This window comes from Typopeltis vanoorti, chromosome 1 (assembly GCF_054136105.1).
Source record: "Typopeltis vanoorti isolate ZY-2024b chromosome 1, IOZ_Tvanoo_1.0, whole genome shotgun sequence".
Lineage (NCBI taxonomy): Eukaryota > Metazoa > Arthropoda > Arachnida > Uropygi > Thelyphonidae > Typopeltis > Typopeltis vanoorti.
The window spans coordinates 31,283,532-31,303,187 of NC_143549.1; the positions used below are offsets into that span (position 1 = coordinate 31,283,532).

General features: G+C 36.1%; 1 protein-coding gene across 1 annotated transcript in view; it reads left to right on the plus strand.

Annotated features, from left to right (window-relative positions):
- Window positions 1-19,656, plus strand: part of LOC150109866 (uncharacterized) — a 185,502-nt gene that overhangs the window by 33,306 nt on the left and 132,540 nt on the right. The window contains exon 2 of the mRNA XM_090396404.1: window positions 3,947-4,057. Coding sequence (XP_090252530.1) covers window positions 3,947-4,057 — 111 coding nt within the window. The remainder of the gene's footprint in view (window positions 1-3,946; window positions 4,058-19,656) is intronic.

Sequence of the window (19,656 nt, forward strand, 5' to 3'; positions counted from 1 at the left end):
AAGTGGACACAAAGCTCCCCAAGGAGCAAGAGGGCGAGTGCCATTATATAAAGATGGCAGTAGAATGGTCAAACTAGACCAATTTGTATTTCACTAATCTTGAAAAATTAGTGTTCATTAATCAAATGAGGGTAATGTTGGCTGAGTCAGTATGAATTTGTTAATGCACTTGTTTTAATAATCTGATTGCTTTTTTAATAATCAAGTGACAAGAATGGTTGAGGGAAAGGCATACCTGGAGTTCCTATATTTTTGAAAAAAATATAGGACACTTTTAGGTTTGAATAAACCAAATTTTTTGCTTTTTCTTATAAACATCAGCAAAAGGAAAAGAATTTAATTATAGCAATCTTAAAATTGAACTTTAATCAATACTAAATCATTGATCTTTGCCTGTGATATACTTCTCAGATGACTATTTTCTCAAAGTGATTGTTTTACCAAGTTATGAAATTCCAGTCCTTATTGAAAAACACTTTAACAATGAGCATGGCTTTCGGTTTCTAATAACCTATTTTCATTTTTTCATCTGGGAAAACAATCTTTCAATACTGGCATTTGTGCCAGGAATGCAGCAAAAGAACTCTACAATCTTCAAATTTATTAATTCATTTAACTCCAACACTGAATAATTCTTACCAAATTTTTCCTATAGATTTTGCTTTAATTTCTTCTTTCTTCTCTGTAATTGCTTTTTTCAACATCACCTCATCAAACAGTTTAGTTTCATTGATTTTTGTGTTTGGGCAGAACTTTTCAATAGTCAACTTTTCCAACTGATACTGGCTTCTGGATTCTTCAATAAAATCCAACACAAACTTTCAAAAGTGTCAGAAGATCATTCTTGGATGCATTCTATACAGGTGTTATAAAATTCATTTTTATAATTACCATAATTCTTCTCAGCAAGTCCATCTTCAATTAAGTCCTTCAGTAAGGACTGTTCTTTCCTTGTTGCAAAATCATTGTCTTGTCTCTAAAGTTTTTCTAAGAGGCCTTTCAATAATGGATTTTACTTCAGCAAAAGTGACTTTCTCACCTTCAATTGCACAAATTGTTGCATGAAACATCTCAGATCCACATTCTAGAAATGTTGCTTAGTTCTGAAACTGGATTACTAAAGAAATTTTTTAGAAGCAATGGTGGTTTATCAAGTGAAAGAATATGATTTCAAAACTTCATACATCTCATTCATCCTTTTGAGAGCAGGGTACAGACAACCATTGCATTTTTGAGTGCTCTAACACTGTCTTGTACTCGGTATTTAAACTCATAAAAACCTTACTGTATATGTACTCTAACAGTATAGCATATAAAAATGCTGATAATTTTTCAATGACAGCTTGAATGTCCATGGGCAATGTATCAGCTGCACATTATATAGCATTATTTATGTGATGAACAACCAACTCCTATCAATATAAGATTGAATTTTGATTTCAATTAAAAAAAAATTGTTCTTTCCTCTTCTAGGAACTTCTACCAAAATTTGTATTAGTATTATCTGCTGACAAGGTAACAACTTTCTTTTCAATATTCCATTCCATTTTGCCACTAGTTGCCATACATATCCTGTAAGCTGGTGTGCAGTTTCACACAGTAAATCTAAAATCTCTAGAACCATGGTTTTGATGGCCTCTTCAAGTATGAAGTATCAGACTTGCAACTATTTTCAAAGCATTGCAGTTAGAACTGTATCATTATTGACACATTAGCTTTCTCAAGTTCATTTCTAAAAACAACCATTGCATAAGGTGCTAATACACTCAATTATAGCTTAATTCTCTTGACTGCAAGTGAACTTTTTGTCAGTTTCCAGATTATTTTCAACATGCAGTCCATAGAACAAACTCTGGATGTGCATGCATACATGATATGCAAATGTAGCTCCATCAGCTGCAAGATTTCGTTCCATTTCACCCATTATTTTTTTAGAAAAATAATGTGCCATTTTACTACTTGCATTTTCTGCTAATTTGTCTCTTCATAGCAATGTGCTACGTGATGTCTGACTGCCATGTTGTACACTGAATATTGCATTGCATTGTGTACATTTCACTTTCTCATTGACTTTGCCATCACAACTACATGGTATAATAAAAGGGTATTCAGTCCTTAGATTTTCTGTAAGAACTTTCTCTTCAGCATATAAAATAATCAAACTAATTATAATAAAACTAATTCTGTTTCATAACAGATCTGTGTCATATCAAATAAGCCGTGCTTTGTTATTACAACATCTGCTAGTTGCACTATTCTCGCAGCATGTCGGTATTGTCAATTGATAAGACAATTTTATGATCAATAACTATTTGATTTCTTGGCAATTACGTCTTATGTTAAACACAAATCCACAAATTACAGGACTTCTACATCCCGAAGAGTTTTATTGGGACGCCAGGACACAAACAGGTAATAAGGGACAATCCTGTAAAATATGGGACCTAGACATACCCTGTCTTTCTTGGATTTTAAAGGCATTTGCCATATATAATCTGCTATTTAAATTATAGCACTTAGGTTTGGATGTCTGTCAAGTGGATTGGGATTAGCTGTCTGATAAGTCTTTTGTAAGCAGTAGTAGTATCAAAAGCAGAAAGTTAAGTTGGATTCTACAGGAATAATTACTGAGACCTATTGTTTAACCTTTATCAATGGTATTGTCAATGAATTAAAAGGGATATTCAGTTTTCAGATGAAACTTAAAATTGTTGATAGGGCACATGTGGTATCCCTTAGAGCAGTTTTCCAAACTATATTCTGCAGAACACCAGTGTTCTGCAGAAAGTGAATAAGTGTTCTATAAAAATTATCAATGAATGAGCCTGAAATGATTTTAAATGCTGCAGAAAGTTCCAATGTGTTTATAAATCAAATGCTTCTCACTTGGCATGTGGATTGTGCTATTAAGGCCAGTATGTGCTGGCCTTGACTCAGCTGCCTACAGGTGTCAACACCAAGTGGAAGTGAAGTACATAGGTATCTATTCTAGGAAATGTGCAGTCACAAGTAATGTCAATGTGATGTGCTGCAACTCGGCATGCCTGTGGTGTGTGCTATAACATTTTTGCAGATTCAATAGTCTGCTGTGGTGATAGTGTACACTTGTCTTTGTATTAAATACAAAACAGAATACACTAGTCTAACCAAGGTGTTCCTTGAAAATTTCAAGATTTGCAAACCTTTCTGTTATAGGAAAAGTTTTCAAACCCTGCCTTAAAGGATTTGAATGAACTAGATGCCCAAACCAATGGAGGTCTTCAGTTTAATTCAGCTAAATGTAGTCTTCAAATTTTTGGTAGCTGAGAGAAGTGGGAAGGCAAAAGGATCTTAGTGATTGTGATAAACCTAAAACTCTGAACATGTTGCAGAGGTTGTGAAAGTAAGCTGGAATGCTACTGCAGTACTAAGGACACTTGAGCTTTTTCATTATTTTATAAATTTCATTTTTTTTTAGAAGTCCTGATCAAATGCCACTATACTTAGATTTGGTCTTTAAATTAACCTTGGAAAGAGTGCTAGAGCAGATTGCATCTAGACTCTACAATGTTAATTATGAAAATAGACTGCAATGCAGACTACAAAATTTCTTTAGTAGATAAAAGAGGTAATATGATAAACAACTGAGGTAGTTACAGCATTGACACTAGTTCCTTCATTTAAAACAGATGGAAGGAGCAAGGATTAATGTCATTCCTAGAACTTTCCAAAGGACCTTATGATAAAGAGTGAAAAGCGTTTTTTTGCATAGAGGGTGGTTGATCCATGGAATGCTTGAGTGGTGAGCAGACTTCAAGAAGTACCCTTTTTTCTAGGGTGGGCTTCCCATGATTGACTCTATAGGTCCTGAATCTAGTTATTATGCTAATGAAACAGTTTCTCTAGAAAAACATTGAATAATATAATGATTAACATTTAGTTAAAACAGCATTTTCCTTTTTTCTAGTCTTCTGACAGAATGGAAGTGCCTTCTTCTCCATCAAGTTCTGTATCCAGTAACCCCAAATGTGGAACACTAGTTCCTAACAGAATTTTTGTAGGTGGAATTTCTTCAAGTGTAAGTCCTTTATGTTGTCAAATTAAATATTAACTTATAATAATCTCAAGTTAATGATGCAACAGTTGCAATAACATCTTAATCTTATGTCACTCAAATCTATACAGAATCGGTATAATGAATAGATTCCTATTCCCTTCTCTATGGAATATAATTTTTCTGTAAAATGAGAAGGATTGTTCATATTTGAATACTCATTCTCTACAATTTGTTCTTCTCTTGCTATTTTTTTCAGACCCTTTGCAATCTCAAGCCACACCATTGAAAGTTTTGATGAACTTTAGAAATAACTAGATTTATTCAGTGAATCTTGTTCTAAATTATTTAGATTTTTTAAACTTGTCTATTGCACCTATTATAAAAAATACTAAATGGTATATTTCTATACGAAATCTAAGTACCTATATCCTCTCATCATTATGTCTTTGCAACTTGTGTAATATTGTCCTTGATTTAAATCTACCTCTTGACTTCCCAACCAAGTATACTTAGCATCCCATTGCTGCTTACCAAATTCCATAACCTTTCACTTTACAACATCGAACTGCTAGTTCCCTTTACTAACCCATTTATGCAATATTTGTCCAATAAGGACATAACATGTCCTTGACTCTGCATTGTTCTTCCCATGTTTGCAACATCTGCAATATAGGCCATATCACTAGTTAAACCATCTCAATATTAAGATTCAAATTGAACACTGGTCCCAAAACTGACCCCTGGCACATCACCACCTTCCCCTTTCAGAATATTATACCCCATTTACAACTTTCTGATACCTGACAGCCAGTTACTGATCCAACTCAGTTTGTTATCCAATTCCATCTGTTTCAATTTAACAGTTCATATAGCAATAGCAGAAGTGTTTTGTAAATCATGTTGGAGGCTTAATGGATTTTTTACAACACTCAGAAAGGATTAAAACAGAATTTAATACTTCCTATATTTTATCCTAGTCACTAAGCATCTACAGGATTACAAAAACAACTAATGTAACATTAACACAAATCACTGTTTTAAAACACATATTCTGTTTTAATCCTTTGTGTACTGCTATTATCATTTCTGTATTTTCTCCAATTCCTTCAACTCCTCCAGATACAAACTATAATTTGTAGCCATAGTGCCTCCTATGGATACCACAATTATGCAGTGAAATAGTTTTACCTCCTTTCCACTCCCTTAGAACCTCTTTTTTAAGACTTAAACAGCCATGCCAATTCCTGATAACATTCCTTAATATCCATGGTGATGTCATCAAAATCTTTTAATCAAAGTTATTTCCTCAAATACTTCCTACAGACTGACAATTAAGCCATTCTCTATTTAAATTAGGATTCCACCCTAATAAAGAAAGTCAACATGGATTTGTGAAAGGTGCTCCTGTTTTAGTAATATGCTAGCCTCTTATAATAAAGTTACAAGAACATTAGATGAGGGAAAGCATATACTGCAATTTTCTTAGACTTAGCGAAGGCATTTGACAGGGTGCCACATGATAAGCTGATATTTAAGTTGCAGCACATGGGTTTGGATGTCAGATTGATCAACTGGCTTCAGGATTGGCTGTCTGATAGGTATCAGTTGTGTATGGTGGAGCAGTTTCAAGGAGGCAGAGGGTTACAAGTGGGGTCCCACAGGGTTCAGTACTAGAGACCTATATTGTTTAACCTTTATATCAATGACATTGCCAGTGGAGTGCAAGGGGATATGCAGTTTGCAGATGATGCAAAGCTGGGAAGGATTATTAGTAATAGTGCAGATGTGGTAGCCCTGCAAGAGGATTTGAATAAGCTAGACAGATGGACAAATGAATTTGGTATCAGTTTAATGAAGCAAAATGTAAGGTCTTGAGGTTTGGGAAACATCAAGAGGATGCTGCATCCTCTATGGGAGGAGTTATACTGTTGGAAGTAAGGGAGACAAGAGATCTGGGGTTGATTGATAGAAACCTGAAATTTAAAGGACATATTGCAAAGGTGGTGAAGGTAACCCAGAGGATTGCAATTATAAAAAGGATACTGACCTACAGAGAAAAGGATTATTGTTCTGTTGTATAAGTCTCTGATCAGTCCATATTTGGGACTATTCTCAGATTTGGTCCCCAGGATTTGAAGGGGATAAAGTAACTGTGGAAAGGATACAAAGACAGTTTCAGGACTGTATAATGTTATGAGGATTGGCTAAGGGAATGTGGTCTACAGAGTTTGGATAGGAAAGGTGATATGATTACAGGGTTGACACTGGGGAGTTCTTTCGCTTGGTTGAACAGCAGGAAGGAGTGATGACAAGAGGCCATCCCTGGAAGTTACGAAAGGAAACTGACCAAGAGGGTAAAGAGTGGTTTCTTTTTGCATGGAGGCTGGTTGAACCATGGAACGAATTGCCTGAGGGAGTGGTAAGAACAGTCAATGAGTATAAGGAGTGGTATGATAGACTGTTTCTATAGGCTGCATCTACCACTACTACTATGTATTCATGTTGTCTTTTAATACTCTATACTTGAGCACCTATTTGTCCATTTCTGTCAAATCTCTATACCCTTGCAAAGTGATCACTTAGCAACTTAATATCTTCTGCTTCTATGACCTTCTTGTTTATTGCCATTAACCATCCTTTCTTAATCATTCTACTTTTTGCATAATTCTTTTGAATTTACTTTTTCCTTCTCAGCTCATCTGATCTAGTCTCTTACCATACTAGGTAACCTTTCTTACTTACACTTTATATTGTTCAGCTTAAGTTTTTTCCTAGTGTTTACAACTTCAGTTTGATCTGTACTTATCCACCTAAACTCTACTCGTTTATCCTGACTGGGTATGCAGTTTAATACTTGATCTTGACCACTTCTCATTCATTACTGACATTCCTTATAGCTTAAGCTATTGTACTGCTCCAAGCTGCCTCATAATTTATCAATTATGTTACATAATTATCAGCTTTAGTTCACACCCTCTCTTGGAAAAAAAAATTATACATCTAGCAAGATTCATGGTCAATTTTCTGCCTGATTAGCCTCTAGATCTTGGTTATAGATATCCTCTAACACTGTTACCTGATTCAGCACTTAAACCCCTGGTTCCCACCATTACCTATTTAATTTTAAGTGATTATCCCTTAGTAACTAAATTCTACTTGCCATGCCTTGTTCCTCTAAGCTATCCTAATTAGTCTCCCCACTATAATTCAGCCTATACTTGTTCTAATCTGCATGGCACATTTTATAGATCCCTGGTTTGATCTTTGACCTGAGAAACTTATTGAATAAGTGACAAAGCATATCTTATCAAATCTATGATATCTCCTTATTCATGTTCTCATTTTCATATTTCCATTCTTGCACATGCATTTCACCATTCCCTTGGACCTATTTACCTCTATCATTACCAACCCATTCAGATTTAATACCTATTAAACTACAGTTTGCTATTGTCCAATTTTCCTGAAAATTGGATTTACCTCCCTGCATCATACCAATTCTAGTTTGCATTAATTTGCACTTCTAATCTTATTTAGAGAAAGGGTTGCTTAGTATCTAACTCGACCATTCAAATGTAGTTTGTAGTTCAAGCATGCAAATCTTTCGTCCATTCTTCACTATACATCAAATTGCTCACCATTCCTCCTGAACAATGTTATACTCATTTGCTTTACACATTAGCAATTGTGACCCTTAATTTAGTCCTATTATGCTAAGGTAGCAGACTTGCATTCTTTACCTTTTTTGTTTCTATCAGTAATTAATATTAATTGATATCTTTCCTTTATAGAATAGTTTCACTAACATCTTTATATCTGAGATACTTTTGTCACCTAATCAAATCTGCATAATACCTTACTGTTTCTTGTACTTTCTTACTACTATTCCACAGCAAATCTAAGATAGGCAATGAGAAATTTAAAAGTGGTCACTATTTCAAAGGCAGTTGATGGTCTGGCATGACTTTCTTACAAAGCTTATGTCTTAGGGTGTTCCTTTTCTTTGTGAATGGATTGCCAAGCTTCTCTAGTTTGTAGGTTATGGTGGATAGTTAATCAATTTAATGCTATTGTATCCTAGGATATAAACTACTCATTCTCTTGTATAGATTTCTCCCTAATATCCAATTCTAATCATAGCTTTCATCAGTGTCACACCCAGAGGGGGACAGGGGCCCTGGCCAAAATTTTCCAAAAATCTTTCCCTAATTAAAACATTTTAAAATTAATGTTGTCGTGTCGTCTATTTCTATACTAATGAATTAGCAATTGTTTCAGATGCTTAGTCATATGCAGTGCATAATGTGTATACTCAACTCAGGTCCCTTCCAAGATTAAATCCTGAGTATGCTACTGGCTTTGGTACTCTCTCAAAACACTTTATAGTGCTTTAAACACTGATCTCTTTACTATTTTAAAATGGGGTGAAGACTTTCTCACTTATGACAGTGAAGGAAAGTCTTCACCCTACCAATCAAGATAAAGTTTCCTTTCTTGGGTTAACTCAATCTATTGCTTCATCCTTAGTAGCATGATATTTTGAAACTACTCCATAATCCAAATTCACATTTTTAGAATGTTTCCACCATTGAGTCCAAACTCATGAGACTCAAATTATCCACAATATACCTCCTTGAACCTATTAGCAAAGCACTTAACTATCTTTGGCAACCTATTCCATTCCTAAAACCAAATCTAGTCCTCACACCCATCCTAATTTACTTTCAAGGATCTCCTATGTTGCCCTTGTAATAGTGCTAAAAAACTTCCCCTGTATTAATCCTATAAACCCTTTAAATAACTAGAATGTTTCTATCATATCCCTTTTGCAGCTATCTTCTGCAACCCATAAATCTTTAAGCATACCACTGGCTACCTTTGTACTTGCTCTCACCAGACCTGAGAACAGTAATTCAGATGTGGACATATCAGGGCCTTATTATTCAGGCCACTACAGTCAAAAGACTCATTGTGAGAGGTCCTTAAGAAACCCAGTATCAAGACTCCTCGGAGTTTCCTCCTAGGAAACAATGTCTATCATACCACTCCTTAAACTCAGACTGTTCTTGCTCTCACCACTCTCTCAGTAGTGGTCCTTCCCATAATGCATAGCATTATACACACCTGAAAGGATTATTCATGCCTCCATGGAGTAAAAACGCTCATCATGGGAGGTCTCCCTCTAAGAAATACAAAGTCTGTCATCATAGATAATGCATTCCATGGTTCAATTTCTCTCCATGAGAAGAAACCACTCCTCACCCTCTTGCTCAGTTTCCTTTCATAACTTACAGGGATGGCCTCTTGTTATCACTCCTTCCTGCTGTTCAACCAAGCAAAAGAACTCCCTGGTGTCAACCTTGTAACCATCTCTCAACACTTTAAAAGTCTCAATCATATCACCACTCCTTCTATCCACCAAACTTTGCAGTCCACATTTCCTCAACTGATCCTCATAACTAACATTGTATATTCCTGAAACCATCTTTGTTATCTGCCTTTGTACCCTTTCCACAGTTAATTTATCCTCTTCAAATCCTGCAGACCAAATCTGAGAACAATAGTCTAAGTGTAATCTGATCAGTCTTATACAATAGAATGATAACTCATCTCTGCAGGTCAGTGTCCTCATTATTGTAGCAATCCTCTGTTACTTTCACCACCTTTTATATATACTTGTGTATGAGAAATATTATTATAACCTGATTATTCTCTTTTTTGGTCTGGTTTTCACTCATGATGTTCCAAGTCTTTGGACATGATTCTAAGGAGCAGAGTAGTTCTGCTTGGCAGCAGGTTTTTGCCTCTAATAGAGTAGAGCCACCATTAAGAACTTGATAAGTTTAGGAGTGATCCTTTTGGGTTACTTGGTGAGATTTAGTTTAATCTTGTAGATTACTCAGTTTTCAGAGAAAGTGCCCTACACACACCTTAGCAGTACCTCAAAGGTTGAAACCAGTCTGAGTAGTGGTCCTTCCCATAATACATAACATTATACACAGCTGAAAGGATTATTATTCAGGCCTCCATGGAGTCACGACTCATCGTGGGAGGTCCCCCCTAAAAAAATACAAGGTATCATACCACTCGCTTGTTGACCGTTCTTGCTCTCACTTGCCTTGACTTGTTAGCATTATTTGGTTATTTACCACTATAACCTTAGCAATATGCCCTCTAAACTTCATCTCAATCTCTAATCCCTATTTTCATCTACTTCAGGATAGATTCTATTAATCTTATATAGCTTGTCTATTTATCCCAAGATGTATAACTTTACATTTCTTCACATTAAACTGTACCTCTTAACTTTTGCCCATGCTGACAGTCTATTTAAATCATTCTAGCTTTTCACATATCACCAACATTATGTCCAGTTTTGCATCAGCAAACTGAATATTTCCCTTTTGATTACAAATTAAACGGTTCTAGCACAACCTTGCAGCATACCACTGATCACTTACTTTCTCCTGTATTCTTCTCCTTCATATCACTTCTGTATGTGTGTGTGTGTGTGTGTGTGTGTATATATATATAGAACTATCCATATAACCAGTCGTCTCCATTTGTTCTAATTTGCTTAACACCACTACTGGCCAATTTAGATAAATAGTGAGACTGAATTGACTTATCCATGTTATTCAGTAGGTGTTACTAAATCATATCCAGATTTAGCTGGATGTCTAGAAGTCCTGGCCAGTTGGGGTTAATAGTTTCATTTGGTATAGTCGGATTTTAGCCTTGCTAAAATCTAGCAGTCTCCTTTTTGCATGATAGAAAAGAAACTAGGCATCTGATCCTCCAGAGTATCATGGTTATCTACACATTCCTGAATTATTTTTTTACCAGCTTTTGTAGTACTTTTACCACCACTTCTACAATACTGGTTGGTCTATAATTGCCTACTGTAATCTTTAAATCTCCATTAAAAAAAAATTATTTTGCTTTCTTCCACTCACTTGATACTCTTCTAAAGCTAGCTTTTTAAATTGGAGTTTAGCAGTATTGCTATTTCCCTTTTTCAAAACAAGCCAATATCCCATCTAACCAATGGCTATGTTTATATAAATTCTATAATATCCTAATAACCTCCAGTTCATCCACCTGCTCCCACACCATTCCTTCTCATAATGTTATAGCAGTAACATTATCTTAAAAAATGATACCCTTGTAAAAGGGTCAATCAGTAACTCGACTCTTGTCTGCTTATTAAGGTTATCCTTGCATCGTGAACTTGCTGTTCACTGTCTTTATATTCTCCCAACTTACATTTTTGTAGTTCATGCTTGATACTACTCATTCAGACTTCTACCTGGTTATTCTTAGAAGCTTGAAGCATCTAAGCTTGTCATAAGAACCTGCCTTATAGTTCTAGAAATATCCTTTTAACAGAATATTTCTCATGCCTTGCAATATCTCAAATCAACTGTAGTCATTGACTAATTGGCAATGTGACTATCCTGGTTATGAATAATTTGATCCTATGGGAACTGAAAAGTTCTGATCAACAACTGATTTAACAAAAATCTTAAACTCTTTAACCCCAAATTTCAACAAATTGTTTAATCTTTTAGGATTACATGTTGGATGTTTCAAAAAAAATTCAAACGGGTTTGGGCTGTCAAATTTTTCATGCTGCAAGAAAAGTCCAACTGAAATTCAAACTTTGGGAAAGACTAGAAGACTTCCAGAGCATATCCAATAATTGCCAAATGGATGGCCAAGTTTAAAACTGCACATCCTAAGACAATGTCCCTAGACCAGGAAGATCCTTTCCATAGTAATCATACCTGAAAACATTGAAATGCATGCTATGATTCTTGATGATAAATGAATACTAGCCAAAAAACATTGCATAGACTAAGGATATTCCAGGGAATGAGTTGGTCATTATCTACAAATATCTAAAGATTCAGAAGCTCTCGGCAAAATGTTTAAATGCTGACCAAAAGATGCACTGTCATATCAAGGAATTTACCCCATTTTGAGAAATTGGGTGAAAATCTTTTGGCTTATATGGTGACTAAATTAGATACCAAGAAATTATATTCTTGGTTTAATCCTTTGTCCAAGAGTAAGCAACTTAAATCTGAAATAACTTCAGGACAAGGCAACTCATACAAACTGTCTTCACATCAACTGCCTTGGTATCCCATAATGCAAAACACAGCCTTGTATGTATAATGCTATGCATTATAACTTCCCATATGCTTTGTATTATGGGACCAAGGCAGCTGAGCTAAAGTTGTCAGCTTATGTTACCCTGTCCTGAGATTACTTCAGGTGCAAACTGTTTGCTTATACTTGGATTAAGTACTTGGCATCTTTTAATTTATAATCTCTAAAGGAATTGTAGGATTTTCTAAAAGAATGCCATGGGGAAACTGATCAGGCATGTTGCTTTTGTAGCACTCATGCTGGTCAGGAAACCTAATTGACAATACACAATTTTCAATGTGCTTCACCCACCTTTTTCATAAGATCAGACTATTCTCCATTTTCAAATTTAAACACTTAAAAGGAGAAAGAAAGGAATAAAACTTACCATAGATATCTGCAGTTGTGGACTAGTTTGTGCAGCAATGAAAATACTTTCTCAGAGGATTGCAAATGATGCAGCAGTGTTCTAACAAGTAACACTGGGAATATGTAGAACACGTTACATTGTTCTACTTAAATTCCTTTATGATTGCAACTTTTCAGCACACCTTTCTACCAACCATATCCAATACTCCATGTGCTGCTTCAAGTAGATGTAATTATCTCAGTGGGTATAAATTCCATTTCCTTCCTGCCCTGTGATCTTTCTTCCAATCTCTCCATAATTGAAAGCTATAATTTAACTTGCTTTCATGCTAATTGTAATAATTATTGTTACAGGTATCTCCATGGAGTCAGTGGACTCATCATTAGAGACACAAACTAGCAAAACAATGTCATATCTCTTGAATTCATTTGCAGACAAACTTTCAACTAAGTCAGGCAATGAATTCCACTCATTCACCATCCTTCAGGCAAAAAAAATCTTGTTCTCACACCCTTGTTAACTACTCTTCTTTAATTTCCAGGTATGACCTCTTGTTCTTCCATCATCACACTGCTGAAACACTTCCCCTGCATCAATCCTATAAAAACCTTTCAGTAATTTAAATGTTTCTATCATATCTACTCTTCTCTACCTATCAATCAACCTCTGCAATCCACAAGCTCTCAATGTAAGGAGCATTTTTTACATCACTTACCAACATAGTCATGAACCCTCTCCATAGCTTCCTCATCTCCAAGGAATCTAGGTGACCAGACCTAAGCACAATAATCCAAATGTAGAAGTATCAATCCTTTATAAAGGGGAATAACCTCTTTATCGCTGTCAGTGTTCCTCAACCAATAATCCTAGGTGTGATCTTGGACACCTTAGCAATGTGTCGTCCCCTGAACTTCATCTCCCTATCTACCAACATCCCTAGCCTCATCAATCTCTTGGAGTACTGTTCCATCAATGTAGTACACAGCTGGTAATCTTTTATTCCCAAAATGCATAGCTTTACACTCTTCCACATTGAACTGACATCCATTATCTTTTGCCCATTTTATCAGCTTATTTAAATCATCCTGCAAACGTTCAACATCAACTTGATTTTTTTATTGCACTACCCAACTTTGCATCATCAGCAAACAACTGAATCTCCCTTTAAGCCATTTCCTATATCATTTGTATACAAATCAAACAATGACATAAGCAGAGCCCTGAGGCATACCACTGGTCACCTGCCTCATCCTGGACTCAGCTCCTCCATACACCACCTTCTGGTATCTCTCTGAGCCATTCTCCTATCCATATCACTAATTTAGTATCCATTCCCATCTGCTCCAATTTGCATACGTGTTCTATAGGATATCCTGTCAAAGGCCTTAGCAAAACCTGGAAGTTCCACTGTGTAGCCAGTTCCTTTGTCCAACTCAGATGTCATTCTATTATAAAAAGTTGATAGATTGCTAAGGCAGGATCTACCTTTTAACAAAAACCATGTTGGATCTATAGAAGATCATATCCTGATCTACCCATTCTTGAATTTTGTCTTTAACCAACTTTTCCAATACTTTTATCACTGCTCCTGAGATGGTGATTGGTCTCTAACTACCACAGTTTTAGAGCTTCCTTTATGCAAAGGAACCACTTTGCCTAACTTCCACTCCCTAGGGACCATACCAGAGTTCAAACTTAACTTAAATATCCAAGTAAGAGGGGGTTGACAATTCCTTTGCACATTCATGCAATACCTGAGCTGATATTTCATATAAACCTACAGCACTGTTTTGCATTTAAATTTTGCAATATATTAAATACCTCTGATTTCTTAACTTCAATTCTCCCATTAGTTATTGCTATAGGTACAAAGATAGTCTAACTTGGGTGATAACTTTTGAAAAGTGATCACTCAGTAACTTGACTATTACATCTGATTTTATCACCTCAATACCATCAGCACCCACTAAAGTTATCCTTCCAAAGTCATTCTTCCTTTTATTTGCCACATAAGAGAAGACCTCTTTAGGATTACCCTTGATCTCATTGGCTAAGGTCTTATAATCTGATTTGGCTTTTCTTACTATGCTGGTAACCTTCCTAGCTTGAGCCTTATACTGATTACATTCTCCATAACATTTTTTTTTTTCAGATCAAACTTCATACTACTGCTCATCCATCTAACACCTACCTTGTTTGTCTTCCTGACCATGGGGACACTCTGATATTGCTTTCCTCAGATACTGCTGATTTTATCCCATGCACTGCTAACATCTTTCCTCTGCAATATGTTCTGCCATGTGATGGCTGCAAGCTTACTTTGAAGGGTGTTATAATTGCTTAACCTGTAGTTTTGTATATACCTCTTAACAGAAAAATCCACAGATTTTGCAACCTCCCAAGTCAATACCACATGATTGCTTTCACCAATTGGAGGTAACGAGGACACCTTATGCATATATCCTCTGAACCAATAACCAGGTCAAACACTCGCACCACGTGTCCCTTCAGTTATGTGCTGTTTTGAGGTAATTATCTTGTAGAATTTCCTTGTTTCAATCAATATCACCATAATTAAAATCCCTCATCACTAATTTGCTGATACATGAATTCAATATCTCCCCTGGCCTGTAACAGCATCCAACTGTATATTTGGTTGAGTTGGTCACTATTTCACACCAGACTGCCTCAAATGAACTCTCATTCATGTCTATCATCTTGATATACTACTTTCTTTGGCTGCAACACATCGGCTATCATCGACAGTACTCCTCCCCTGTTCTATCTTTATCCTTCCTGAAAATACTGTACCCATTGCATTCAATTCCACTGACCACATCTTCTGCTAACAGCCAAGTTTCACCAATGCCTACAACTTTCAGTGAGATTGCACTGACTAATGCCAAAAATTCTCTTATTTCGAATGCTCCTTGCATTTGTATACAAAAATTGCAAATTCCCTCTAGTTCTTGTACCAACCTTAGAACTGATATACAAGTCACTAATTTCAGTAGTCCCATGCAGATTTTATCCTCTTTGATTTATTTTGCAAATAAGGATCAATAAATATACAATCGCTGCTAAAGTTTCTCTTGCACTCAACCTTTTCAATATTAGTTCCCTGCCTAATTACTTCAACTTGTTCAGAAAACTAACTTCAATCACTTATGTCCTTCCATGTTCAGATGCAGCCCATCTCTAGCATACAACTGTTTTTCCTTCAAACACACTCCAGACATCAACAAATTCCTTCCAGACTTTTTTGCACATTCTTGCAATCATTATCATGCTTGTCGACTTAATTCGCAATTGTCAAAACGAGGCAGCACACACTATCCTCCCATTGACACTTTTCCTCTTTACAATATCTAACAATGTTAAATATTTTGCTATCTGATTTATATCCACTCAGGTCATTTGTACCCACCATAACTATCATCTTATCTGCATTATGGCCACTTTCTATTGTCCCACCAGCCAAGTACTCCTTAGGCATATGCTCTCCATACCCTTAATCATAGAATCACCATGTATCTTACCACTCTTAACTTCAAATGTCACTCATGGACTCATTTTCTACACTATTCAGCATGACTCTCCCAGTTTCATTACTCAATACTCTTATCCCCACTCTCATGACATCTTATTTCTTCTAGACCTCTTATGGTTTTATTTTGACTCCCAATCACTCCCATACTATTTATTACTTCATCATTCACCAAAGACTCATGTAATCCTGTTATAGTTACTTCAGCTAAGTAATCTCTATAGTCCTAATTTCTGTTCTATACATTAAACTGTTTTAACTTCCAGTATCTCCTTACTGAGCACTTCTAATTCCTCATGCAGAAGATTTTCATGAACTCCTGCCAAATTTTTTACACTATGGTCCCGATGTCCGCTTTGTTTCCTAAACGCTCCAGCTTATCCCGACACCTCTCACATATGTCGACATTTTCATTCTCGTTTAGTCAGACCGACCACAGATCCTTCACATTCTTCGGCACATGTAGCAGCTTCTGCAATGCATCCATAGCATAAAATCTAATGCTGAGCCAGCCTTTCGTGTAGAAGTTCTGCATGCTGCTGACGTACATTTCTTGTTGGACGACATCTTTACACGTTGAAGTAGTGAAACAAACGGGCAGCGAAAACAATATATACAACAGTTTCAAACACCAATGAAGAACACTAGTATCTAACTGATACACAACCACCATACGAGACTTCCTGATCATCCTTGGAACCCACTGATCTATAGCAGTAACCAACAGCATTTTCTTATTGACTTTGATCTTGCACTAGACTGTCAAAAGAACAGTTGTCTTCCCTGTTCCCTATTTTTGGCTACAGTTGATCTATCATCAATAGTACCTATGCTATCTTCATTCTCCCTTTAAAAAAAACACTAAACCCTTCAGATTCCATCCTTGCTAACTGCATCTTCTATTAGCCAAGTCTCACTACTGCCTGCAGCTTTCAACAAGGTTGCCCTGGCCAAAATGCCAGAAACTCCTTTTGTTCTTGATACATACCTCTGGTATTTCTATATAAAAACTATAGCAATCTGCTTTAAGCTCTTATCTTCCTGTATTTACTACCTATTAGATGTTACTCTGCCAAACTAGCTGCTACTATTCTTTTCCTATAATTGCATACAAATGTCATCAGCTGCTGGTCAACACTCATAGTTAAACTTCACTCATCCAACTTGGCTTTCATTTCCTTCACCTGCTCATTTAAAAGTCTGCCCAAATGATTATACCTTAATCTTAAACATGTTCCTTTCTTCCATCTTACCATATACACATCAGTAAGAGACTAATTGAAGATCTTGAAATAAAAGTTAAAAATAGTGTTGCCCATTTTTAGAAAAATGGGCAATCATCCAAGCTATATAATAGCATTGGATCTCAGGAAGAGAATATAAAGAGCATAGGTGACAGCCTTGATATAATCAGTATGGATCTAAAACTATCCACCATCACTGATAAACAGCCAGAAAAGCAAGCTGGCAATTCATCTCAAACAGGAGGAATACTAGCATCTTATGCTTGGGCAAGCAATTATGCCCTCTATATATGGTCTGTGCTAGGACCACTTGTAAATGGTGGAGAATGTATTCCTGTGAGCTTTAGTCAACTTTTCACAACTTAGTTTCTAGATTCAGCATTTGAGATGCTGGATTTAATATCCACTAGATAAATATCTACTTCATATGGCCATTATACCAGACGTGATAAAATGCTATAGAATATAAAATGTAATCCATTGTTTCTCAACCATGGCTTGTTCAAAGATGGGCAAGTTTAGCCAGATTATTATAAAATAAACTGCAGAATAAATTTAATTGCTAAATAAGGATAGGAAGGGAAAACACAATAGTAGAGTATTGCTTATAAGTTGTCTCTTATCTCCTCTAAGAGTGGAGACTTTGGAAGGAAGTGACACAGATTTTTAAAAACATAGTAAAGGTAGAAGTGGGCAATACAGGATATTTATTGGGATGTTTAGACAGTCTAGCTTTGCAAGTGCAAGAAGAATAATTATAAGAGATTTTAACTACAGCAGTATAAATTAGGGAGAGGAAGACATATATATAGCAATAAAGGAATGGAATTTTTAGAATTAAAGGACAAATGTCTTAGGCAACATGGAATAAGGTTTCAGATTTAGTCATAGCATCAGAATTGATAATTGAGATGACATCTCTCCACCAGTTGGAGTGTGACCATGTGGTTTTGACTTGGAAGATGAATAGACAGGAGTGTCAAAGACTGGAACATATATGAAATTATAAGGCAGGTGATTAGTCTTGGATATCACTTAGATATCAACTTGGGAAAGTCAGAGGAATTGGAAGGTCAGGATATCATTAGTGGTTGGGAAATTGTGAAAGAATATTTGTTAGCAGCAATATAACCACAAGTGAAAAAGGACACAATTTGTGTAAAGTGGATTATGAACAATATTAAACAAGAATTGCATGTTCATTACAGTTATTACATAATACCTCCAAGGAGTTGAAAGACTCATTGAGGGAGGGCACCTACTCTACAACTGTTCATCACCACTCCACCAACCCCAACTTACTTCCTTCATCTACACCACTACCATCTACTACTGACCACTACTAGTATTTTCAGACAATCTCATATATCCATGGTTGGAGAGTAGATACACTAACCACTCAGTCAACCAGGCTGGCATGTGAAAGAGGCTATGGAAGAGATAAAGACAGGTGAAGAGCAGATGCATGAAGAATATTAGACACAGGCCAGGAGAGTGATTTACTAATATGGTAAAAAAGGCAAAACCAGAATATAAGAGGAGATTGACCCTAAGATCCAAAAAAAAAATAACCTTAGGGAATTTTGAGCTCTATGGCCAGTAGGATAAGAAATGATTGTAGGATAAAAATGGGAATGGTGATGCAGAGGATATAGTGGAGTTGTTTGAATACTTTATTGGAATATTTCATCCTGAAGGTTTTAATACTAAAGGGATAGGGCAGGTTCAGAGTTTAGAAGTGCAGGTGTTTGTTCCAAATACTAATACTCTGGTCTTGATGTCAGTAAAGCTATGGGGGACTAGATAGTATTTCAAGAGTTTGAGTGCCATTGCATAAAGGTTAGCAGACTAGAAGTATATAGGCCAGTTTGTGTCATCAGTAGTCAAGATTTTGGAGGAATTAGTGAGGGGACCATATATGGCATTGGGCAGATGAAGGTAATCTTAACTGTAAGAATTGACATGGATTTGTTAAGGAGTGTGCTTGTTTTAATAATATGCTAGCCTTTTGTAATAAAACTACAAGCAGTTGTTTTATGCAATAGTTTTTTGAGCAGCAAATGAGGGAAAGGCATATACTGCCACTTTCTCAGATTTCTCAAAGGCATTTGATAGGGTGCCACATGATAAGCTGATATTTAAGTTGCAGCACATGGGTTTGGATGTCAGGTTGGTCAACTGGATTCAGGATTGGCTGTCTAATAGTGCAGATGTGGTAGCCCTACAAGAGGATTTGAATAAGCTAGACAGATGCCCTAATGAATTAAGTGTCAGTTTAATGTAGCCAAATGTAAGGTCTTGAGGC